The sequence below is a fragment of the Nanorana parkeri genome, unplaced genomic scaffold (genome assembly GCF_000935625.1).
Source record: "Nanorana parkeri isolate BGI_ZX_2015 unplaced genomic scaffold, ASM93562v1 scaffold989, whole genome shotgun sequence".
Classification (NCBI taxonomy): domain Eukaryota; kingdom Metazoa; phylum Chordata; class Amphibia; order Anura; family Dicroglossidae; genus Nanorana; species Nanorana parkeri.
This window is the reverse complement of record NW_017307257.1, coordinates 476,804-503,000: the sequence shown is the minus strand read 5'-3', so window position 1 is coordinate 503,000 and position 26,197 is coordinate 476,804. Positions and strand designations below refer to the sequence as shown.

The 26,197-nt window shown below is 41.6% G+C and overlaps 1 protein-coding gene across 1 annotated transcript; it reads right to left on the bottom strand.

The window, feature by feature from the left end:
- On the bottom strand, window positions 1–24,292 carry LOC108795637 (vomeronasal type-2 receptor 116-like). Its single transcript, XM_018566927.1, has 7 exons — window positions 24,000–24,292; window positions 22,474–22,765; window positions 17,586–18,377; window positions 13,008–13,131; window positions 10,651–11,571; window positions 4,725–4,825; window positions 1–183 (listed from the first exon to the last, which is right to left on the bottom strand). The coding sequence occupies exons 1-7, from the start codon at window positions 24,290–24,292 to the stop codon at window positions 1–3; spliced, it is 2,706 nt and encodes a 901-aa protein (XP_018422429.1).
- Between the last annotated feature and the right edge of the window lie 1,905 nt (window positions 24,293–26,197).

Genomic DNA, 26,197 nt, shown 5'->3' with positions numbered 1-26,197 from the left:
CTAACTCTCATCTAAAGAGTTATTAAGCTGGCTCACCCCAGAGTTGTTGCCACGTTCCTCTGACATGCGAGGCCTGGTTTTCGCTGGGCTGCCACTGTGAGAGGAGACAGGAGTAGCACGATCAAGCGCTGCTATGGAGTCCCCCGATCCAGACGAAGCAGCTTGCCGTGAGGTGCGGCCATGCTGCAAGGAAGCCAAGGATTCTGGTGAAGAGGATCTGTCCACATGTTGGGATGTGCGGGATCCCTTGTGTGTTTCTGTACCTTTAAGGAGGTGGGGCGTCCTCCTGACAGGCCTGCACCCAATTTGATATCTTCTGCCCCCATGTGCTCCAGGATGGAGACTCTCATAGGTTAGAGTTAGGACCGCACTATAAGAGGTGCCTTGGCGCGGCAGTGCGGCTTACACATCCTTTGCAGAAGACGTGTATCCAAACCTCTGTCATTGTCCTTAGTGGTGAGACAAGTTGTTTTACATGCTGGTTTGTGAGTGTGCCATGAGGCCTTTCTACTGTTCTACTGTTCAAAGCCCATTTCGTGTGCACCTTACTGTATAACTGGTAACAAATTGTTGAGTGCGTTTGTCGTTTGTTTTGCTTTACCGATTTGGTGCAGCGACGCATGGGGTTTCTCAGCTGCCAATGGGATGTGCGGGATCCCTTGTGTGTTTCTGTACCTTTAAGGAGGTGGGGCGTCCTCCTGACAGGCCTGCACCCAATTTGATAGCTTCTGCCCCCATGTGCTCCAGGATGGAGACTCTCATAGTTTAGAGTTAGGACCGCACTATAAGAGGTGCCTTGGCGCGGCAGTGCGGCTTACACATCCTTTGCAGAAAACGTGTATCCAAACCTCTGTCACGGGGAAAAGGAGTCTCGCAATAAGTAACAAATTATATGGATTCAGCTCCTGGGTTTCAAAAAATGGTATTTAAACAGCACAATCCCCCTAGCAAAGAAAAATCCCATAGATGGAGCTATCCAATGAGCAAGTAACCCAATAGTATGTAGTACATCAAAAATATTTTAATTAAACATTGAGAAGGTATAAAGATAAATCACCTGATACATAACATTTAAAAATCTTAAAAGAAAGACACGGCATCCCTTGGATGGCCCAAGTGTAGGACAGGACAATCAGGGTTGTTTTAATAAATGTTTTAATAAATGTTTTAAATAAATCTATTAAAACAACCACTGGGATTACAATTTATCACAGGAATATTTTCCATTGAGATATCATCTTGACATCTATTACAAAATCTTAGATGGACTTTCATTTTGTGGCCACAGATGAATGAAGTGAGTAATCCTGTTACATTTTGATACAACTATATCCACTGTTCCAATACAGTGTATCCACTCATACCAGAGACTGCCTGTCATCCTGCTGGCACATTAACCCTGATTGTCCTGTCCTACACTTGGGCCATCCAAGGGAAGCCGTGTCTTTCTTTTAAGATTTTTAAATGTTATGTATCAGGGGATTTATCTTTATACCTTCTCAATGTTTCATTAAAATATTTTGATATACTACATACTATTGGGTTACTTGCTCATTGGATAGCTCCATTTATGGGATTTTTTTTTGCTAGGGGGATTTTGCTGTTTAAATATCACAAATGTATTGCTGAGATCCATGTTTTTTGGCATGAGGGACATTAGGGGCGATATGACATAAAATAAACAACACTCACACTGGATCCTCCTGCACCCTCGACAATCCTGGCTCTGAGTGCATACATTTAGCATTGCACATGGAAGAGGGAATGCTGTACTTACCATCAGAGCCCAGTCACAGTGGAGATCTACCTCCATACTGTGCACAAAGTGGAGTTGCATATGAACAGGAAGACCAGGACTCCATGGTTACCCCTGTCTGTCTGTCTAGGTTTCAGCTGTCTGGAAACACAGCACAGCACGTACAGGATTCAAATCAAATTTTGTGTGAATCCCAGACAGGTGGCCACCCTAGGTGACATCAGTGTAGGTTGTATTAAAGTGTATGAATAGCCCACAGCTGTGTTTTGGACAAAGTGTAAAAATCTTAAAACACCATTTAAGTTATTTTTGGCCTATTCTGGTGAAATTTCATTTGAATTCTTATCCTGGTGAAACCACAGAAAATTAGAAAAAAATCACACCAAAGTGAAGGGAATTCCTATCTTTGTTGTCACCGCTGGATGATTAACTGTCACATCTTCTTCTAGTAACAACTGTGAAATTTGGTCAATTGTAACCAGACCAAATGGAGGGGTTAATCTGAGACAGCCTGAGACACAGACCGCATTAAAAACTTGGAAGAAAGTCTAACCCTACCCACTCTACCCAAAACTAAAAGGAACATTTTGCCTTCGGATGCACTTTAATAAAAAATAAAAATACTTACAGCATACAAGCCATCGGAGAGTTTAAAACATTTCTAATATTCGCTATTTGATGATAAACACCGAATATTCCACCAATTATGAAGTCCCCTTCAGTGAAATACCTGATGTCGTGTACATATTCTTTTTTGTTAATAGAACATCCAGGTCCTGAACTTAGTTTTGCACCGTCTGATGGTAATATCATACATAGACATAATGTAACTTGCAGAAGTGCACAATGGACATTCATCACTGAGCCTTGTTACTGTCCTACCCAATCCTTTTATATGGAGAATTAAAGTTCTGTAATCGGAGTGCACACAGAGTGCACACAGTGCACACTATGTCTGGAGTCTGAATCAGTACAATGGTCTTATATAGACGTGGCAGAGCAAGATAAAGATTTTGTTAGATCTCAGATGCTATTTTGTAGACAATAAATTATATATTTATTTTTCTTCATGTAATACTTTTTCTAAATCATGGTGTTATTTGAGAAAGAACAAGATAGGAAGCAGGAATAAAACAAATCATTAAACAAAGAAAATGGACTGCCTGGGTCAGATTCTCATGAATTAACTCTCCATTGTTTATTACCAAGTTTACGTTTCATACCATGTTTCATGTTTCACCCATATTTAGAAAGCTTGTATTGCAGCTAATGGAAGAAAGCCGTATACAACAGTCCAGTAAAAACAAACTTGTTAATCCAAAAGGCAAAACATTTTCAGCACAACAAGACTACCTGCCTAGAATTCCAACACCTGTTGTGCTGGAAAATGTTAGCCTTTTAGATTAAAAGTTTGTTCTTGGTGGACTGCGTTGTGCGGCTTTCTTCTATTAGTTGCTGGGTTGGAGAGTGGACAGTTCCTAGCCTGCACACACTTGTGTCCGGGTGTGGGAGGCTCAGTGCTGGATGGAGCAATGATGTATTTCCTCTCTTGAATACAAGAATCTTTGCAGTTCCAAATTTCAGATGATGCCTGCTGCCAGAAAGAGCTGTACTTTTCAGCCACTGTACAATATTTGAGGCTATTGTCTCTTTATAATATACTTTCATTTGTTTGCAAGATAAAACCAACCTTATATTTTTCTATTTGTTGAATAGTCAAGTGCTCACTTATTGTCCCAATGCTAGCCAATTTCTATCAACTACATACCTGAAGTCTAAAATTTTTAAAATTGAGGGGGAAATTAGGGATACATTGATTGGAGGGTGTTTGGGGAATGTGGATTTTGGTCTTGAAGTGTTTTTGTGCACTCTGTTTTTACATTCTATTGAAAATTTAAGACAACACAGTGCGGTACTGCCAGTAAAAGAAGCTCATAAACTATTCTATCAAACATTTTTGCTACTGGATAGTGTCACGATACTGTGTACGGGTGTCCCAACACTGCGTGCAGGCATCTATACAGGTGAACCAAATATGCGACCACACTTCAGATACCAAAACAATTCCTGTGAACTATAATTTATTAGATACACCAAAAACAACACAACCACAAGCAACCCCACCAACACCTGCAAGTATCATATAAGAGCCTAACTATATACAAATAACAAATCACACACTGGAGATAACAGGGCTGGGTATAACCTGGGGAGCAGGGCAACACGGGGAGAGCCAGGAGACACAGATCAGGAGACCTCAGGGGTAAGAGTCAGGTCAGAGTCAGGGCCCAAGGTAGGAACAGAGGTTGGAACAGGAACCAGGATACAGGTAGGGATATGGGAACAATACTGAGGCACAAGTCTCACTGTGAGGAGGGGCTAAATACCTTCCCAGACCAGCACCAGGGGGTGACTAATTGCTGATTGCTGGGAGACACCCGCAGGTGAGCACCAGAACTGCAGGTTTCAGCACTACAGTGCCACCCAGAGGTGGTCTGGTACCTGACAGCTACTCGCTGCCTGAAGCCACCTGCAGGTGAGCACTGGAACAGCAGGATCCGGTTCCAGCACCACAGTGCCAACTGGAGGTGTTCTAGTCCCTGACAGATAGCTTAGAAGTCAGAAGCTGAAGGCAGTTTCTTTTTTTAAGAGAAAACTTTCCGGTTGCTTTTAGATTTGTTATGGCTGTTATTTCCACCTTTCAATTCAGCCCTGTTTTTGCTGGATAAAAAAAAAAATCAGGTGTTGCAGCCAAAACTACCAGAAAAATTTTGAAATGAGTAAGATTTAGGGGCTGCTGCTCTGTTTAAGTCAAGCTAAATATACAAGTTAAAAAAATGAATTATACATCCAATATACAGTATGTGATCTCTGGCAATAGCAGTTATGTATTTACACATTACTTCCGCATTCACAGCACGGAAGGAGATCAGCAAGGAGGAAGATGCTGAACTCCCTCCCATCTTACCTCCTGACACCCTCCCGCGCCGGTCCAGGGGCGCAGATTGAGCAGCGGATCACGGGATTGAAGGTGAGGGGTCAGGAGGGCGGGGGTCGGCGGCGGCGGCACTCGAGGGGGGAGGGGGTCAAGCAGCCAGCACATACACACGATCGGCAGGCTATAGAGCCGCCAATCGTGTGTATGTGAAACAGCCGGTAACGGCTCTTTACATCGGGTGTTTTTTTTCTGCCCGTGCGCGTGGCAGGGGGCGCGCGCAGAAAAAAAAATGCCGTCTTAGGGATAGAGAACTGACAGTTTGAGACACACATAAGCACTACTTCAAGTGAATTGGATGTTTTTATTGAACCGCATGATTTTTAGAAAAATAAGAATCGAAATAAATATTTATTAATTATATATATCTGAGTCCTTTCTAAACACACTCCATCACAGTATTTATATTGTAAACGGTTTCTAATTGAACAATTAGGGAGGTGTGGACTCAGATCACCTTGGGTGAAATCTGGGAAGTGCTATTAATGGATTGGCAATTAGGTTTGAATTTAATTAATTAATTTATTTATTTATACAATATTGGCTGTTATTTATTAACTAATCACCTTTAGAATAGATCCATTTAATTAGCTGTCCACTGGGCCCCTAGTGTTGTACATTTATTTATATTTATAACTGGACCAGGTTGTCTATAGCGCAGCAGCTTCCTATCGATAGTTTGTTGAGGAATATTCCAAAGCGCAGAATTTTAATAACCTTTTAAACATAGTCCCTATGTTTGACTGATGAAGGAATCACTGATTTCACATTGTATGATGAGGGGACCCTGGGTGGTTTCGAAGCGTCACTTCTGTGATACCTTGATTGCTTAACTTCAATAAAGGCATTTTTATGATAAGAATTGTGGTGTGCTGGTGGCTCACTTTCTACCTTGCAATTAAATAAAGAGGCCAAAAACCAAATACCTGTAAGGCTTCTCCTCTTTATTTGAAATTCACCCCATGACCAGTAAAGAACAATGCCTCCTTCGATAATGTAGCGATCACAATCAGTATACTCAAACACCCGTAATATACACAGAAAGGAAAGAAAAACGTGCATAGGTTAAAAAAAGTTGAATAAAAAAGCCCCCATAAGTAGACATGCAAATTTAATTTTGTTCCAAATGCAAATTTGGACAAAATTTCATGAATTTGGACATTTGGCTGCATCCGAATGTCCAAATTCCAATGAGGCTGAATACAAAATAAGCCCAAAGTTCTTTTAACGGAATTTCAAACCATTCAAATTTTGTTCAAAATGAAACTAAATCGGACATGTTACTGTTTTCTGGCCAATCAGAAAACCCCGTCCAAAACTAAAATGAAATTCCAAAAGATCTGAAACTGAATAACGAAATGGCGTTCGGACCCGAAACCTAAAAGAGCGAAAAATCCGAAAAGAAACACATTGTTTTGTCTACCCATAAGATGAAGTGTGATTACATGGATTTGTTCTGCGTTCCTGACTTCCTTAGGACGCTAAATTGTTTGTGATGGACTTCTTGTCCTTACAGGAAACGAGGGGGAAGCTACACAAAGGGGACCCAGAAGTATAAAAAAAGACCATTACGAACTAATCCTTTATTGTCTCATAAACACTTTTTGGGCTGGTTTTGGGTCTTACCACTGGTGCTTGATAGAGGGCAGCATACAGTAGCATACGTCAAATGTTAAATTATTTTTGAAGAAACCTGTGTTAACAAAATATAGAGGCAGTCCTCTACTCCTGAAAATGCTAGCTGCTTGAGGGCCTATTCAGAGCTTGGTGTCCTCATTCACTGCATTAAAATGTCCAAGAAAAAGACATCCACCATTTGGGGCAAAGGATTTTGCTGATCCAATGGTTTCAATATATTTTGACAACCTTTGGCCTATGTAATGCACCAGCAGCAAAAAAGTCAGACTTACATGAACCCACCCATTTCCTTTAAAACCAAAGGCTCTGTCCCCACCTAGGCGTATTGGTGCCCTTCGCTAACTGCAACAAAACACTCCACCCAAGGAATCCCATTAATTTCTATGGCTCCCGTTCACACCTTTGAGTTTTGTCGCAAGCAGAAATACGTCTGTTGCTCGAAATAGTACATGAGCTACTTTTGGGCAGATTTCAGGGCGTTTTGTACACCATATACTCAATAGAAAACGCTTGAAAACGCACGTTGCGATTATTTTTGTGCTTTTGCCCATTCACATGAATGTGCCACAATCTGCTCATAAAAACATGCAACTTGATATACGCATGCAAAAACACACTGGAAAAAACACGCAAAAACACTAAAAGAAAAACGTGTTTATAATGCGCATAGTAGATGTCGCCTAGGCGTGAATGGAGCCTTATGTCCTGATATACTGACCCTGATTAACTAAAGGAATTAGACATGCTCACTTTGCAAGAATACCCAAGTACATATGTTACAAATTCACTTTGAAAAACTAAATACCCAATTATGTGCAAGGAAAATGTACAAAAAAATGGATTTTTGCTTGCGGAAGGAAAGGGTACGGTATACGGAAGGGTACGGTATACTGTATGTAGCTTCGGCTACATAAAGTATACCGCGCTGAGCCAATCACGGCAGGCTTTGTATTAATGAATACAAAGCCTGTATTCATTAATACAAAGCCTGCCGTGATTGGCTCAGCGGAAGACAGAGCACACAGCGGGGATCGTGGACAAAGTAAGAGACTGTAATCCCGAGTGTGGCTCGGGGTTACCGCTTATGGTACTGAAAATTAACCCCAAGCCACACTCCGGAATACCGCCATGGATGTTAGTGGGTGCATTTAAACATTATTTTGTGGGTCGTCTTATACGCCGAGTCGTCTTATACGCTGGCAAATACAGTATACCATTTCAGATAATTGGATCTTTGGCAGGATCAACAGGTATTGTTTTGTCAGATATAACAAAATATTTGACAGATCAAAAAGCAGCAAATAACAGAAATGAATTGTTAGAGCTTACATACACTTTATTTATTGTACTTACTCCATACATAACACCGGAGAGTTTGAAAAACTCGATCTTGCATGTACTGTAAAATAATACACAAATTCTGACCCGACCATCTGAATGTCGCAACAGAAATGTAGACTCATCAGACCAGACAAAGTTTTTCCAATTTTGATGAGCCGTTGCAAACTGTAACCTCCGTTTCCTGTTCTTAGCTGACAGAAGTGGCACCCGGTGTGGTCTTCTGTGGCTGTAGCCCATCTGCTTCAAGGTTCAATATGTTGTGTGTTCAGAGACGGTATTCTGCATACCTCGGATGTAACGAGGGGTTATTTGAGTTACTGCTGCCTTTCTATCAGCTTGAACCAGTCTGCCCATTCTCCTCTGACCTCTGACATCAACAACCATGCCGTGTTCAAAGTCACTTAAATCCCCTTTCTTCCCCATTCTGATGCTTGGTTTGAACTTCAGCAGACCATCTTGACCATGTCTACATTCCTAAATGTATTGAGTTACTGCCATGTGATTGGCTGATTAGATATATGTGTTAACGAACAGTTGAAGAGGTGTACCTAATAAAGCGTCCAGTGAGTGTATATATACATCTATACATGGGCCTGATGTGATGTAAGTTCTGATTACATCAAAATTTACATTTATTAATATAGCAAAAATCACTCTCTATAATAATTATCTCTATAATAATTATTTGGTCCCCTTATAAACCATCTCAGCACAGAAGAATCCCCCTGTTTAAATCCACATGAACGGCAAAATTGCCTAGTCTGTAAGTGTACAAATTTTGTTTCTCATTTCCCTTTTATGTTCTTAATATACTGACCCTGATTCACTAAGGCCTCTTTCACACGTGTGTTAAAATCAGGTATTAGAGAAGCATTTTTAACACCTCTTTGCCGCCTACTAAGGCCCATGTGGGATAATACAATAGCAACCGCCCAGTGTGGTTCACACTTGGGCGTTAGTGTTGTGTTCTGTTGATGTGTGTTCAAAAATAGAGTGCAGGTCGCGTTCTGGAGGCATTCCTGCTGGAATTAAGTATATTGAAACGCCCCTCAAATGCTCGGTCAATACTCCTTAAGCATTTTGTGGGCATTTAAGAACCATTGCACAAGTGTTTTAGGAGAGGCATAGGAGGTTCTGCAATCCCAGAAACCACTGGGGAATCATAGAGTGAGTGGACAGAGCAGGTGCAGATGCCACTTCCTGTCTGCACACAGCCAGCGTTTTGGCAGCAAGAGGACAGCTTTTAGCCAGGTACTTGCAAACTGTGAAAGCCTGACCAATGCCATCCTGTAATGCCAGCTGTTATCAGTGTCATCCAGAGCAGTGCCAGCCATAACAGTGGCAGCTTAGCAGTGCCAGCCATACCATTGGACAGCCATTGCAAGTATCAGCCAGAACCAGTCATGAAATAAATGTTGCACAGCTAATTCAAGCAGTTGAGCAACACCCAGAATTGTATGACCCACGTCTGCCCAGCTACTGCGACTTCTTCAAAAAAATAGAAGTGTGGCCACTGCTGGTCACTTCCCTTTACTACATCACTTTTTAACCCACTCCCCTACATGCAGGGCATTTTGCAAGCGTTTTTGACGCCTCCCTAATGCCTTGAAAATGCCTTGTTAACACTATAGGTGCGTTAATCAGTGTTGCTCTTTCATTAAATTCTCAACGCACGTGTGGAAGAACCCTTAAGGGATTAAGAATGTTCACTTTGCAAGGCAATTCCCACTTAGCCCAGTAAATGTGTTAAAAATGTGCTTTGCAAAGAACACCCAGTTATGCGCAAGGAAAATGTAAAAAAAACTTTATTTTTATTTGCTTCCACATGATTGTTCGATTTAAGTCAGCACAGCGTCACCTCATTCACTAAGCTATGTGATTTTTCTATTTGCAAAGTGAAGGTTCTCCTTGCAAAGGGAAGTTTTATGAAGCTTAGTAAATGAGGTGAAGTTTGCAAAGTGAACACGCTTAATTCCTTTAGAAAATCAGGGTCAGTACATCAAGAATATAAAAGGTACAAGAGAAACCAAATGCACTTCATTCGCTAAGCTAAGTGCCAATTTACTTTGCGGGGTGAATAGTGAACTTCCACAGTGAACATTCTTTAGTGAATAATGCAGGGATGTGCGGTCAGGGGAGGCAGGAGGGGCAGAGCCTCACCTAGTATTATGGAGGACAAAACTGTCACCTTCAAGTCTGAAGCTGACAGATTTTTCTCCATTCAGATCGGCTTGTAACAAGTTACACAGCATGGAAATCCTCCCCACTGTGTAACCTGTCATGGGCTGAGAGCTGCCTGTTAATTACAGGCAGTGCTGTATCTGGCTTTTGACGGGTAGTTAGGTTACACAGCAGCGGGCTTCCCCACTGCTTGTGTACCCTAGTGAGGCAAGAGCTGTCACAGCCTCTACTCTGTGTTAGAGGCGTGAGCTCTGTGGATGGTTTGGACCAATAGCAAAGCACCATTGGTCCAAGCTGTCCAATCAAGAAAATAAATAAAACAAAAAACACTGAGGCCAGGATCTCAATGCCTCAGCAGCGACGAGCAAGTGAGGGACAGGGAGGCTCCTCCCTGTGAACTCCCTTCCTCCTCCCTCCCTCTTTCACACTACCCGGGGCTTATGCGGGATGGGGGCAGGGCTTCGTCGGGATATGGGCAGGGCTTAGGCGTGCTGGGGGCCGGGCTGGGCATGCTAGGGGCGAGGCTAGGGAATGCTTTACCAAGAAGCGAAGGTACCGCACGTCACTGGAATAATGGTCAATGTTTTCCATTAAAAAAATTGGAAGAGCTATTTGGATTTATGAGCTTCAGAACAATAAGCTCTATCTCACCATCTTTTATTTATAGGGAGATATTTCAAAAGTCATTTAATAGACTACAAAAAATATATATATGCTTACATAAATTATGTTGCTTTACATTGTATGTTATTGCGCAGTGTATTGTGTGCTTGTTTTAGTAAGTGACTTTTTGAGTTTAAATCTGGTCTCACCAATATAATATAACATTTTGGTAAAAATATACAACCCAAAATGCCGACAGTAGAAGACAGTATAGCAAATATCTCTACAAGCACAGTGTTCTTTCCTGTAACACTCATATAAGCCGGGATAAAAGCGATCCAGACGCTGCAGAACACCAGCATGCTGAAGGTGATGTATTTGGCTTCATTGAAACTATCTGGTAAATTTCTGGCCAGGAAAGCCACAATGAAAGTCACAGCTGCTAGAAGTCCCATGTAACCCAGGAGGATGGAAAATGCCACCGGAGATCCTTCATTACACTGAATAATAATTTTGTCAACATACAAATTAGTGTTACTTTCTGGGTACGGAGGAGAAATAGATAACCAAGTGATACTAATTAAAACCTGAATGAAAGAGCAAAGCAGAAGCACACAGTTAGTGATTTTTACTCCAATAAATTTCCTCCAGGGACTTCCGGGTTTGGTGGCTTTGAAGGCTGAGTAGACCATGATAGTCTTGGCCAAAATAGAGGAGATAGCAACCGAGAAGATGATTGCAAATGATGTCTGACGCAGCATACATGTTGTGTGTACTGGGCGGCCCAAAAACAAAAACACACAGAGGAAACCCAACATAATGCAAACCAGAAGTATGAAGCTCAGATATTGGTTATTTGCTTTGACAAGTGGAGTGTCCCGAAATACAATAAAGATTCCCAAAATAGTGGAACTTTTAAGAAATAATATGACTGAGATAATGGAAATCAGATGAACTACTGTATCATTTCCAAAAGCCAGATATTCCACAGGTTTTGGTGCGCATTTGTTGTCATTTGGCCACTGGTCTTCTGGACATGTATGGCATGATCCTTTGTCTGAAAATGAAAAATCAAATAATTTATTTTCTAACTCATCTGTCATCTGCTCTAGGCCCTCATGATGGCCACCTGGTTCCTCCCTGAGAATGATATATCAGATGCACGTTCCCAGCAGTTTCTGATGCATTCTATGGACACTGACAATAGTGACTTTCTGCAGATTCTCCACCTCCCTGCTGTTTAGTCCTGTGAGCCTCACCTTCCTCTATTCCTTTTCCCTTCTTGAGCGTAATCTACTGCATGTATCACTGAGTGCACACAGACTGAGTCCCAACACACTTATACATATCTCCCCTCTCTGAAAGCATGTCAACTGTGAGCATCCTCCAGTGCCCATAGGAAGCAATGCTTTGGCTAGAAAGTCAGGAAAGGCCATCTTTTATGTTTGCTTTTGTGCTAAAGGAAACTCATCATGTATTCACTTAAGACATAGCGAAAGTGAAAAACAAAATAATATGGTGGCTTAGGTCAGGAAAATATCTTAGAATAAAGTCATCCACTATACTATTATTTTTTTCCTGTCCATGGACAAGGTCTCCCATTATCAGTCCCCCTATCTCTATTAAATGGTTAAAAAAAACAAAAACATGTTGATACCATAGAGCTCCATCACTCAGCACTAACTGATCCATTGTACCCTAGTGAAGCCTTCCTACTAGGGATTCACTGATACCGATACTGGTATCGGTACCAGTGCCGAAACCAAGTATTTGGCCGAGTACTCGTACTCGGCCAAATACTCCTGATACTTATCCCGATACCGGAACTTTTGGTATCAGGAAGTCGGGTGGCGAGTCATTGCACACTGCCCGGCCTCCTGATTGGCCAGGAAGCTGGCTCCATGCTCTCTCGTCACCAGGCTTCCCGGCCAATCAGGAAGCCAGACGGCGTGTAATGACTCGCTGCCCGGCTTCCTGATTGGCCAGAAAGCCGGCTCCATGCTTTCTTGTCACTTGGTGATGAGGGAGCATGGAGCCAGCTAATCAGGAAGCTGGGCGGCAAATCATTACACACAGCCCGTGTTCCTTAATACCAGAGTCTTCCGGTATCAGTATTCGCTATTGGCAAGTATCGAAAAAAAAATATGGGTACTCGTACTCGATACCGAAAAACAGGCATTGGTGTATCCCTACTTCCTACCACTGGCAATTGCACGGAAGTGGGGGAAAAATATTTAAATACCCCAAACTGACCAAAATAAAAAAAACCTGAATGTCTCACTAACAAAACACATTGAGTTATAGCAAAAATGAAAAAGTCAAAAGAGATCATTGGGGGAACTGCGTAAGGTTTGGTGAGTACAATTCAGATTTACCATCTCTGTGGCTTATCGAGGCAAGAAACTACTTTTGCCAATGCAGCATCTCAGGTAGGCCCATCAAGTGAAATGGTCTTCAAGATAACATGCACTGTAGCATAGAAGGAAATTTTACCTGTTTCATTAGATATTTCTCCCTCTGAACACTGCAGACATTCAAAGCAGCACCGATGGATTCCCCTCTTCATAATGCTTCTATAACCTGGTGGGCAGTGTTCAGAACATGTAGATATAGGAATCTAGATGTAAAACCAAAACATTACAAGAACTTCAAAATAACTTTGGAAAGTCATTTGTCATCTTACAGCCACAATATATTGAAGACAATACCAAGTGTTTATCTAGTTCTTAGTGTAACAATCATGCATGAAGCAAAAAACACAGAGAAATGGGATTTAGCTTAAAGTCCCCCTATACTTGGGAGTTAAAAGAGAACTATGGAGTAAGTGTTTTCCCCATAGTTCTCTTTAGTGTCATGGGAGGACATATACTAACCTCCTCCCGTGACCCAAAGCTTAGTATATAGTGGGCTATTGCACGTGATATACTGAGATCGCCGCAGCCGGGACGGATCCTGACAATACTGTGGAGATCCACCCAGCTGCGTGAGTGACAGCTGGCTCTGTCTATCTAGAGGCAGAGCCATCTGTGCCCGCCTCCTCCCCCTTTCATTCCTGGAGTGGATCAGCTGCATGTGGATTCTGCTCACTTGCCGATCGATAGAGCCGACCTGTGACAGTTTCTTTGTCACAGGTCGGCTCTAACTATGAGGATGAGTGGAAATCACTCACCTCATAGTTCTCCTTTAAATCTTAAAAATGCATTCCACTACCCTAACTATTAAAGCAGACCTTTGCCCCCTTTGACTAATAATCACATCACCATGCTGATATGAAATAATTTTACTTTCATTAGCTAAACAAACATATTCTGCTTTTACCTTTACTTATTTATTTTTTCCACTTCCTGGTCTACTTTGGCACAAATTATGTAATCGTGCCCAAGCATTGCATCCTGGGAAGGTTACATCAGCAGAGCATTGCTGGGAAATCTCATCTGTAATCTCAGGAGATCTCAGAGAAAGGCATTTTCCTCCCCTGAGGTGATGTGCATGGTCACATGCCCTAATCACATGTGACAGAGTTCCAGCTAATAGAGGGAGATGGATTTATCTTCCCTTAGTAAAAAATGGCCACTGTCAGATGAATGAAGAGGAAAAGAAAAATAAGGTATACAAAGAATAAAAAGCCAGCAATTATATATAAATATCTGTTTGTAGATTGTCATTACTAAACATTACTAAAGGTGTGTTTGATATTATTTTGAAGATATTGGTAAAGGTCCGCTTTTAGCAAAAATGTCTCTTATTTGCGTATCACTCGGCTGTAGATCTTCAATTGGAACTGACACTGTCCTTCCTTCTGGAGCAGTGACTACTTTACAATACACACAGGGACCATGGGGAACAAAAGTAGCCCCCCTCCAGAAGGAAGGACGGTGTCAGCACCAATTCAGAGATGATTTGAGGATCTACAGCCGAATGATACACAAATAAGATACATTTTTGTTAATAGGGTACTTGAATGTATTTTTAAGATATAACTCCTGAGCTTAGCGTCACTTTAATGGACTGGAGTACTAATCCCATGCCTACTACCAATGTTCAAGTCTTTGTGCTATACCTTGGAATATCAGTAACATTATTGCCTTTTACTTAATTTATTGTCCTGACGGCTGATCCTACTCTAGACTTGATCTTTTTAATTTTGTTGTACATAATAGAGCATAGATTCCCTACACCTTATTGGACACTTTGGTAAATCAAACCCTTTGAGAGTTAGAATGTACTACCACTTTAGGACACAACATTACATTTTGACATGACATTGTCTCAGGAGATTTCAGGTCCATCACAGAACTCTACATCATGTCAGAATAGTTTACGGAAGGGTTGGTCTCCATTTTGAGGGACAAGTACACTGACTGGCCAGATTATTATGACCACCCCATCAGTACTTCATTGGGCCACGAGATGACTTCGGTGGGCCGCCTCGTGACTCCATGAGATGTTAAAAGGTGATGCGAGGAATCTGACACTGCACTGTTGCCCTTCTGTTGTCTTGTACCAGTCTTGCCACTCTCCGTTCTGCCCTAACATTGACTAGTCGCTGATGGCCACAATTCGCACGTTCAGACCCAGATTTTCGGCTGACAGTCCAGTCTTTAAACACTTTAACAACAGCTGCTCTTGAACATTTAACAAATTCTGCTGTTTTGCTGATACTCGCTCCATGGCTCCGAGCGCCAACAATCATCCCACGTTCAAAGGCTGTTAAATCGCGTTGTTTCCCCGAATCTTCAGAAACAAATCACTTCTACTGTCGTGGTAAACAACCTGCTTCCCTATTTATAATGGTCTGGCCCTCTAGCAACTTCAGCGCAAAATTATAGCTAATTTGCCTACAAACGTCAGGTGGTCATAACAATCTGGCCACTCAGTGTATATTCTGTAGTGTCTCATTGCTGTTATAAAGGCACTGACCTCGCCATGTTTCCAGAATATGTCATCTTCAAAAATATCAAGCTTTCTACCTTCAGCAGCGGAGACATTGAAAGTCCCAATGTGCTTGTTGGCAAACTTCCCATCAACAAGAACTCCATAACTGTACATGTAATATAGTTGGGATATCTCTCCTCTTTCATTAAAATAGGCTTCCCCGCCAGTGGGATCTCGGAAATGAACTCTTCTTAAAAAGTGCTAAAACAATACACATTTCTTTGTTTTAATAAAAAAGAATAAACACATACACATTTGGTATCATCTAAAGAAGTTCTGCCTCTGTGGGAATCTCATATACCTCAGCCGGGTTATCAAAAATCAAAATTTGTGCAGTTGGTTAGATCATCATCAGTTGTTGTTTGCATTAGATCTGACATAGAAAAAGAGATATTAACAGTTATTTTTAGTGGGGGGCTAACCCATCATCAGCCCCCCACTATAAGAAAATTGAACAAACAGCTAATTTGGAAGCTATTTGTTCCATCCGGTATGATCAACTAATTGTTTTGTTAGATCTCACATAATTACAGACCTATTACGTGATTAATGAGGGGGGGGGGGGGCTAGCCCCCCCATATTACATTTTCTGGCCAAAAAACATTCAGGCTAATAGATCTTTGTTAGATCCGGTAAGATCAAGCGGTTTGACCTTAGATCTCACATGATTACAGAGAAAATATGTATATTATTTGGTGTTACATAAGGGGGGCTAGCCCCCACATTCCGTTTTCTGTAAAAAAAAATCATTCAGGCTAATAGATCTTCGTTAGATAAGGTAAGATCAAGTGGTTTTAACTTTGGATCTCGCATAATTGCACAGATACTTCACACAAAAACAGAAATATTAAGTTGTATTACATAAGGGGGGGCTAGCCCCCACCCCCACAGGCAATTTTCGGACAAAAAAATTATTCCGATTAGTGATAAACATGAGTAATTTTATGTGGTGTATTAGGACTGCAGAATCTCAGAAGATTTGGCAGAGGTTTTTGTAAAGTGCAGGCAAATAGGCTGGGTTATGATAACTGCAAAATTCTGTACTCTTTTATCCGACTTTCTAATTTGTTCCATGGGTGCCCTTAGCAATTTACATTGCAGATTGTGGATACTTCTATAACTTGTTGGCCATAACAAGAAAAACGGGTATCAGAACAGTTCAAGGACAAGACCAGAGGGAAAAGAATAATGTCAAATATTTAAAAAAATTTAAAGAGCTGCTGTGCAAGCAGGACTTACATCCCACCAGATATAGACAGTGTTTGGTGATAAGACACAACAGTATTGAAGGTTGCACAAGGAGTCAGTAATGGTAAATCTAAATAGCATTTGTCAGCCAAAACATAACACGTAGTGTCACAGGCAGAATTCAGGGAAAGACTTGCAGGCAGGCTTAAACAAAAAGGTTAGTATGAGATATGCAATCAGAACAGCTTGCATGAGTAGTAATAATTGCTATGGCCAAATAGAGTTTTGAATGAGTTGCCCTTTAAAAGGAGCCTGAAACAATAAGGATGTGTGTTGATGTAGGCTGCCACGTGGGCATGATCACTCACAAGCCCAAAATGAATGGCAATCCTGAGGACATAGTTAAGCAATGCACCAGGACACAAGAATGAAATTTAGAGAGCAGGAAGGCCAATCAAAGTCTGCAGGAGTTAAAGCAGAAACCAAGACAGGTAGATTGAGGGAAAGCAGCAAGAACAAAAGTAACAGTGGTCAAGAGGAAAGAAGAAGCAGCAGAAACATTAGAAAGCCCATAAGTTAGATATCTCAATGAAAACAACTTGACTGAAAATTGAGCCCCAGGTGTCATAACCACATCCCAAATGGACAACCATGCCCAAAGAACTGTCAAATGCCTGTCTGTACAAAACCACTTCCGAACAGTATTTCTCCATCCTGATCATCTGGCATTTATGTGGCTCCCAATGGTCACTTTGATCCTCATGTAGTAGTATGCTATAATTGAGAGGCTATAAAATATAGCCATGGATTGGGGAGAACCAGGCCCCCTAGATCTTTGGTTCTCTGCAAGGTATCCAACTTCAACCGTGCCTGTTTCCGCTTCCAGATAAGATCCCTGAAAATACTATTAATCTGCAGCCAAATGCCCAGCTCCACACATGACTTTACCTTGAGCATATATCTATAACATCCTGTGCATGAGTTAAGATTCCTTGATGTGTATAATTGCATTGCATGCAGAGCATGTGCCATGGCATAAACAGATCGATAAACTTGATAAGCTGTTCCAAAACTTTCAGTGTAGTATATATAGTCGGGGAGCTCAGCTAAAAGTATACTGCGGTTACAAGTGTGAAGTTTATGTCCATAATAGAACTCAACTGCCGTGTTAAGTATTGAATCAGAAGATGTGCATCTAAAGTAAATTGCAATGATAAATTCCAGTAAAGTGTTACGTGGACTATTCGCTGAGCTCATCCACTCTAATGCTCTCTTCAAACGTGGGATTGCTTTAGTGATTGGTGAAAACACCAGACTTCCATGGAATGGAGATTTTTCTTGTTCATTTGGTGAAAACTGGGTAATTGGATCTACTGAAAAAATTAATGTCTTCTTATGACCGACGCTGCTTTGAATTTCAAGAAAACGTATTGGGACCAACGAAATAGTGCCGCAAAGTACAACAACACTAGAAGTTGAGTTATTAATGATCTGTTTTTTCTTATTTAGGTTACCCATTCGCCTACTGGTCTGACCAGCTGGTAAACTTATCATGTACTCAATACAGATGCCATGTTCAGCAGCCTGTTTGGTTAGCTCTTGACTTTGTTTCTCTCCAGCGTCATCATCAGATGTAATAACACCAATCCACGTCCAACCAAAGTGTTTTAACAGCTCGGCAATCGCCAGATACTGGGTCTTATCACTGGGGAGTGTTTGGAAGAAGGATGGGTAGAGTAACTTATTGGATAAAAGAGGATCTGTTGCACCATAGCTGATCTAACAAAAAAATAATAATATATATATATATATTATGTGGTTTTACAGGGAGAGGTTATTGATATTTAAGTTATATATAGGCCTGGATGTGTGGAAAGGCAACACATGCTTGGTCCTTAGCTAGCAAGCTAAAGCAAATCAACACCCTGCCTTACCATCTGTCATGTACATATACACAAACAATCCAGTGTTAAACAAAAGCTGCCATGACAGCCCACTGTCACTTTTTCCACAGTTGTTAAAAAGGACCCTGTGCCCAGCTTAGACCTCCTGTCATACACTGGATTCCAAATCCCGATTGCAGAAAATTCTAAGGTGTCACCATGATGTTGTGCTTAGTACAAACATTTTTTCTTGCTATAGTCCAAAAAATACAGGAGAAAAATTAGATTTTTTTTCCCAACAGAACTCGCAGCCCAAAGAGGTCTCCCAGCATTCACAACAGCAGGTTTCTCTATCTCTTACAAGTCGAAAAAATGAAACCCAGGTTGGGGCATGTATATAAGACCTATGGATGTCATTGTTTTATATCTTACATAGTTATATAGTAACGAAAAATGTATTTGTACAACACGCAACTGAAATTGTACTCACAAAAAGGTCGGTGGTTAAAAGCATGTAAAAGTTGATGAAAGGTAAAATCTCTAGCAGCGGGAGTCTGAAGGGATACAACACATCAGCGTCCTCTGACCCCGTGAGCTCGAAAGGTCTACGCGTTTCAGGGGCACGCCCCCTTCATCAGGACCTAAAGGAACTCTCCTATATCCTGCTCTTTTAAATTAAGAGGTGACCAATCACAAAAGTTTTGTCCAAAAAAGATCACATAGTAATGGAACCAGATCATTGGCATCAGATAATTGGACATAGAATAATAATTTTTCAACTGATAATGCCAATGATCTGGTTCCATTACTTTCAGCGGTGTGCCTGTCAGACAGGCATTAAAATCTGAAATACCGGCGATTGGCTTAAACACTGCCATGTGATCTTTTTTGGACAAAACTTTTGTATAGGGTACAGGGGTGAACATGTTAAAATTTAGTAACCTTGTCTCATAGCCCCTTAATTAGTTTAGTTGCCCTTCTCTGGACTCTTTCCAGCTCAAGGACAATCTTTCTGTGTATTGGTGACCAAAACTGGACCGCATACTCCAGATGAGGCCGAACCAGCGATCTATACAATGGCAAAATGATCGCTTTGTCTCTACAGTACATTCCCTTTTTAACCCCTTCGTGTGAGCAATAATTCTAGGGCCAGTATTTTGGGGTATCTCTAAATTGATGACCTGTGGGGGCTTTTAAAGCGTCTTCTATTGACTTTTTGGGGTACTGCAGTTGTTCGCCGTTTCACAGACGCACGCAATTTGTAGCCTATGCATGTTGGGTATCGTTTTACTCGTTGTGACCTCATCTTTTATATGTCATTTAAAAAATTGGTATTTTGTTGTGTTTTGGGGCATTAAATTACATTTTTCACTAAATGTTGGGGTTTAATAAGGAGTTGCGCTAATATTGCGCAACATAAAAATTTGCAACTACCACCATTTTATTCTATAGGGTCTTGGCATTCAGAAAATATATAATGTTGGGGGGTTTTAAGTCATTTTCAGGCCTAAAATGTGGAATATAACATGGGTGCAAAAAATGAAAAAAGGGCCTCAGTCATGAAGGGGTTAATACAAGACAGTACTCTGCTTGCTTTGTTTGCAGCAGCCTGGCATTGCTTGCTATTGTTCAATCTGTGGTCTACAATGACCCTAAATCTTTTTCCATTTCTGACTTCCCTAGTGGAGTTCCCATTAATGTGTATTCCTCTTGCCTATATTTAACCCCAAAGTGCATTACTTTACATTTATCAACATTAAACCTCATCTGCCAAGTAGTTGCCCACTCCCCCATTTTATACAGGTCCTCCTGTAATGTTATAATGTCTAAGTCCGTGTCGATTACCCTCCCGATTTTGGTATCATCAGCAAGCACGGACACATGGCTATTCACGCCCTCCCTGATATTGTTAATAAAGAGGTTGAATAGTATGGGGCCTAGCACAGAACCCTGAGGCCCGCCACTCATGACCCTAGACCAATCTGAAAAGGAGCCATTTATCGACACTCTATCTGAGATGCCTTTATACTCAATGGGGGGAATTTATCAAAACTGGAGAAGTCAGAATCTGGAGCAGTTGCCCAGGGCAACCAATCAGCATCTCTCTTCAGTTTGCTCAGGTAATATTTGAAAATTAGACAAAGAAGCTGATTGGTTGCAGTGAATGTCTGCTCCAGTTTTGATAAATTCCCCCCAATGAGTTTGTAAGCACAACAAAACATTGAGATTCATGGTATTTGGTAAGAATGCACCGATACAGGTACTAGTATACTCGTACAATCCCAAATGCTCCGATACTTACCCCCGATACAGAACATCCAGTCAGAGGGAGATTTGACCAGGAATGCTGTGAGGGAACATGGAGCTGGCTTCCTGGCCAATCAGGAAGACCGGGCAGCAGATAATGACTCACTTGATTAGCCAGGAAGCCGGCTTCGCCGGCCATTCAGCATGCAGTCGGCTTCCTGGCCAATAACTGGGATCGGCGCTGATACAGAATATTTGGCCGCGTACTCGTACTAGTCCAAATGCTCCGATACTTACCTCCTTCCTTTCCAATCAGGAAGTCGGGCAGTGGGTCATGACCCGCCTCCATGATTGGCTAGGAAGTCGGCTTCACTTGTTGCTAGATAGCCTGGCTTTCTAACCAATCAGGAAGCCAGGCAGCACGTAATGACCCATCTCCCGGCTTCCTGATTGGTCAGGAAGCCAGGCTGCCTAGGAACAAGTAAAGCCGGCTTCCTAGCCTATCAGGAGGCAGGTCATTACATGCCGCCCGGCTTCCTTATTGGTTGGGAAGCCAGGCTACCTAGCAACAAGTGAAGCCAGTTTCCTAGCCAAACAGGAAGCCGAGAGGCGGGTCATGATGTGCCGCCCAGATTGCTGATTGGCTAAGAAGCCAGCTTCACTAGTTGCTAGGCAGCCTGGCTTCCTGACCAATCAGGAAGCAGGGCGACTTTCTGATAATCGGGGCACACGACATCGATATCAGTACTCGGCATCTGCGATTACTGTAAAAACAAATACCAGTAAATATACTCGATACTGATACTCGATGTAGGGGCTTTTATAGCATCATCTATAAAGTTATTGGGGTACTGGATTTTGTCGCCGTTTGACGGACGCACACTATTTTTTACCTGGGCATATTGGGTATCTATTTACTTGCTGTAACCTTATATTTTATAATTTACAAAACAAAATGGGTATTTTATTGTGTTTTTGGGCACTAAATTCAACTTAAGTGCATTTTTCACTAAAATGTTGGGTTTGATAAAGAGTTGCGCTAATATCATGCAACATAAGGCTATACAGGGTCTTGGCTTTCAGAAAATATGTAATGCTTGGGGGTTTGAAGCAATTTTCAGGCGTAAAATGTGGACATATACTTGTGATGAAAAAATGGAGAAAAAAAAAAAAGGCCTTGGCAGTAAAAAGGTTAATAGTTAAATGGAGCACTATGAGGTGAGTGAAAATCACTCATCCTCATAGTTAGAGCCGACGTGTGACAATGAAACTGTCACACGTCGGCTCAATAGATTGGGAAGTGAGCGCATACCAATCCTCCAGCGCTGACTGGCAGAACAGACGGGGGAGGGGACGGGTACAGCTGGCTCTGCCTCTAGATAGGCAGAGCCAGCTGTCACTCACGCAGCTGGGTGGATCTCGACAGTAATGTCGGGATCCGTCCAGCCTGCGGCAGTCTCAGTATACCGCTAGCTGTAGCTCACTATATACTGAGCTGTGGGTCATGGGAGGACGCTAGTATATGCCCTCCTGTGACCCTTAAAAGAACTAGGTGGAAAAACTCTTACTCCATAGTTCTCTTTTAAGGTACTTGAATGCATTTGTAAGATTGATATCCTCAGTTTAGTGTCACTATAAAAGCAGACCACAAAGATCCCAAATACAAGTAAACTTCTTTTTAGACATAAGGGTTCTTCTATTCTTACCTGGGCATAACCATAAATATTTAACAATTGAGCTATGTGCAAAGATGTGTCCGAAGATTGATCTCCAATAACGCCAGCTAGATTGTCATGATTCTGGCAGGAGTAGTTGGGAACTCCATATCGCTGTCCAGATAAAATACAGAAGAGACTGTCCATGGCTTTAACCACATGTCTACAGGAGTCAGTTGCATGGTATCCCAACGTCACATTAGGTAAAATATCAGCGTTACTGTTGACCTCATCAATAGCAAACACAAAAGCCAGGAGATATCTGTAGTAGCGAGGTACAGGTCTATGAGGAAATGAAAAGAAAAAAAAGATGAAAAATGGAAGTTACTCCCACATCTGGTATGTCATTATGAATAGTGTTGCTCAAATATGGCTCTGCTCTATTTGCGGACAGTTTGACGAAACAGGCCACATTTTTCGGTATTCCAAAGGCATGGAATCTGAACCCCATTAAAGTCAACGGTAAAATATTTCTGTTGGGTTGTTCGAGCCTTTGGTGGGGAACAACAGCAACCAAACGCAGAAAATATCATGGGAAGGCCAACACATGTCAGGGGAACATGGTATATAGCTGGTAAGGTTGAATAAAGACACAGGTCCTCCAGTTCAACCTATACAGTATGTGTGTTTGTGTATGTGTGAGCGTATACACATATTGCTAACTCCCATATCCCTGTATATTCTGTGAACAGAGAAAATAATCTAAGCGTTTTTTGAAGCTATCCAAGTGTTCAACTGATACTACTGAGTGCAGAAGGGAATTCTAAATTTTTACTGATCTGAGTAAAAAAAAAACCCTCACAAAGCCCGAGATTAAGCCGCATCTCTTACAAATTCTTGCTGCTATTTAAAAAAAGGGGGAAACGTGTACAGCGGTAGGGAGGAGCCATTTTATACTGCTTTGGGGACAGCATGTGAAAGACACAAATCCTTCAATTTACAGCTTTGTGAGGTCCCCTATGGTGGTATACAATGTTACATGATCACTGAGGGTCATTTCTGGGACTTCCAACAAGGAACGTTGGCAGCCCATACTTTGCTCATTATGTCAACATTTATTTTTACAGAAATGCCAGTCAAATTAAAAGACCTTGCTCTTTCAGTATGAGCCTTAACTGGTGTACATTTAGGAACATTAGCCATGCATTGGTCTGCTCGCTAAAAACCCCTGTTTCAACATTGTGGGGCACAAAGATTGTTTTCTTAGTACTTCGAAGAAGGATCGCAAGCTAAAAGCAGAAATAGGCTGCACAGTCGGCATCTCTCATGGTAACCAAAATGTAAAATGTAAAGCTTCAGTCCTCTGCGGTTGAGGGGTAAAAAGTACAACATGGTGTCCCATTTGTATTGCATGGCACATGGGGGGTGGAAGAGAGGATGGGTTGGCACTGGAATTAGTGACCAGCCCAGCACGATTCATTTATTATTCGTAATGATTACAGATAAACTGTAGTAAGAGGAATGCGGAGGCAGCAGTGGAAGCACCAGCACCTAGAGTGCAGAGTGTGTGCTCTTACTTTGTAAATATATGATATTCCATAGACAAAGACTCAGCAGTGTGCTGAGCCGGGTTCATTTTGATAAAAGTCAGGTGGTCCACATTGCCTGTGATGTGTCTGTCATTCACCCCTTCAAATGCGCTGAAAACTCTTTCTGATAAGACACTTAGAGCCGGGTAGGCAAGCACCTCTGGCACATGTTCTGCAAGCTCCTGCCACTGGTCCCTCTTGGACACCCAGTAGTCGCTTCTAGACACTTCACCTCTGAGGTTGAAAGTATCTGACCTGAAAATGACATACTCTTTGGCCATCACAGGACAGAGGGTGCCTGTGAGTGCTGCCTGAGGCTAGGCTCCAGACATTTCCTGCCACTGGTTTTACCTCACATTTTGACTTCCATCTGCCATTTTGGTGCAGCGTGTATGAATGAGGATGACCACCCAATAATGATCAGTGTTTTGATGTGACCTATGCAAATTCTATAATCACAGCAATATAAGGAACTTATGTGCCTCAAGCTATCTACCCCCAATGGGTCATTCGGGATCCAAATTTTCGAATTGCATTGGGGAGCTTTTGAATGCCATTCGGGTCTGGGAGCCTCATCTTTAGTAATATATGTATATGGCTCCCAGACCCAAATGGCATTCGGGATCTGATTTGCTTTCGTTAGCTCCCGAATGCCATTCGGGTTTGTGAGCCATAGACATACAGGTGAAACTCAAATAATTAGAATATGGTGCAAAGTTCATTTATTTCACTAATGCAACTTAAAAGGTGAAACTAATATATGAGATAGACTCATTACATGCAAAGCAAGATAGTTCAAGCCGTGATTTGTCATAATTGTGATGATTATGGCTTACAGCTCATGAAAACCCCAAGAACCCCAAATCCACAACCTCAAAAAAGTAGATTATTACATGCAATCAATAAAACAAGGATTGTACATAGAACAATATCGGACCTCTGAAAAGTACAAGCATGCATATGTACTCAGTACTTGGTTTGGGCCCCTTTTGCAGCACTTACTGCCATTACTTTTGCACGACATTCTAATTATTCGAGTTTCACCTGTATATTACTAAAGCTGAGGCTCCCAGACCCGAATGTCATTTGCGTCTAGTTACATAGTTACATAGTATTTGAGGTTGCATAAAGACATATGTCCATCAGGTCCAAACTATTGTGTGTGTGTGTGTGTGTGTGTGTGTGTATAGGTCCTTGAGTCACCTCATTCTTAAGAGTACATGTACCCTCGTATATTATGGTCTCTCAGGAAATCGTCCAAAAGCTTCTTGAATGATTCCACACTATTTGCTGAAATCACTGCATGTGGCAACGAGTTCCAGACCCTAACCGCTCGAACTGAGAAGATTCCCGCTCCGCCTCTTGTGTTTGAATTTTTTTTCTACCAGTTTTAGGTGGTGGCCTCTAGTCTTTGTTACGGAATTCATCTTAAACAGTTTGTTGCTAATGTTGCTATGACTATAGAACATCTTGTACATGAAAATCATATCCCGAAAAAATGTATATTCCCTGGAGCTCCGATATACTAAGTATATCCCTTTATATATAGTTGGGGCTGGTCATCAAGGTCATGTAATCAAAATTAGTAAAAGCACAAAAAAGGGGTAACAGTGTTCCAAGTAGGGAGCACTGTGAAAAGTGGTTACTGAATAGACCGAGACCAGTGATTTCTTATAAAAGTATAAACTTTATTATGATACAAGAACATCAATTTTCCGCACCAAATAACACCGCTTCTCAATAGTTTCGTAAAAGAACAACGCTGTTCATAGCACTCATACATTCATTCATTCATCCTATGGACCCCACACAATCTACGGCAAAAAATATATCTTTATGGTTCAGAGGAGGCAATACTCCTAATTCAACACCTGGTTCCTATCGGTAATTATGCCCCTACTAGGTGATGATGTTGGATCAAAGAGATGAATGTTACAGATTATTCTGACTCCGATCGTTGTGATAGCAATATATCCCTTGCTGAGACCTCTATGCCTGGCCTGTATAAGCAGATATACTCACTGCGGACAATCCTCGTCAGATAGCTGAACTCGTCAATACCGATTCATTCAAAAGAGGTGTTTATTCTTAACATCAAGATTACAGCAGATGATAGGAACAGCAGTTGAACGGTTATAGTATTGTGCGGTCAGAAAATTATGCCTTTCCTCCGTACTGTGCAGATT

What these genes read in the sequence shown, in the direction of transcription:
- LOC108795637 (XM_018566927.1), bottom strand. Translation starts at nt 24,292, where the DNA reads ATGGCCAAAGAGTATGTCATTTTCAGGTCAGATACTTTCAACCTCAGA. An exon ending in GAATATCATATATTTACAAA is followed by an intron (nt 22,766 to 23,999) that starts GTAAGAGCACAC and finishes ATTTCCTCATAG; the next exon opens with ACCTGTACCTCGCTACTACA. An exon ending in GTTATAGATATATGCTCAAG is followed by an intron (nt 13,132 to 17,585) that starts GTAAAGTCATGT and finishes TTTTACATCTAG; the next exon opens with ATTCCTATATCTACATGTTC.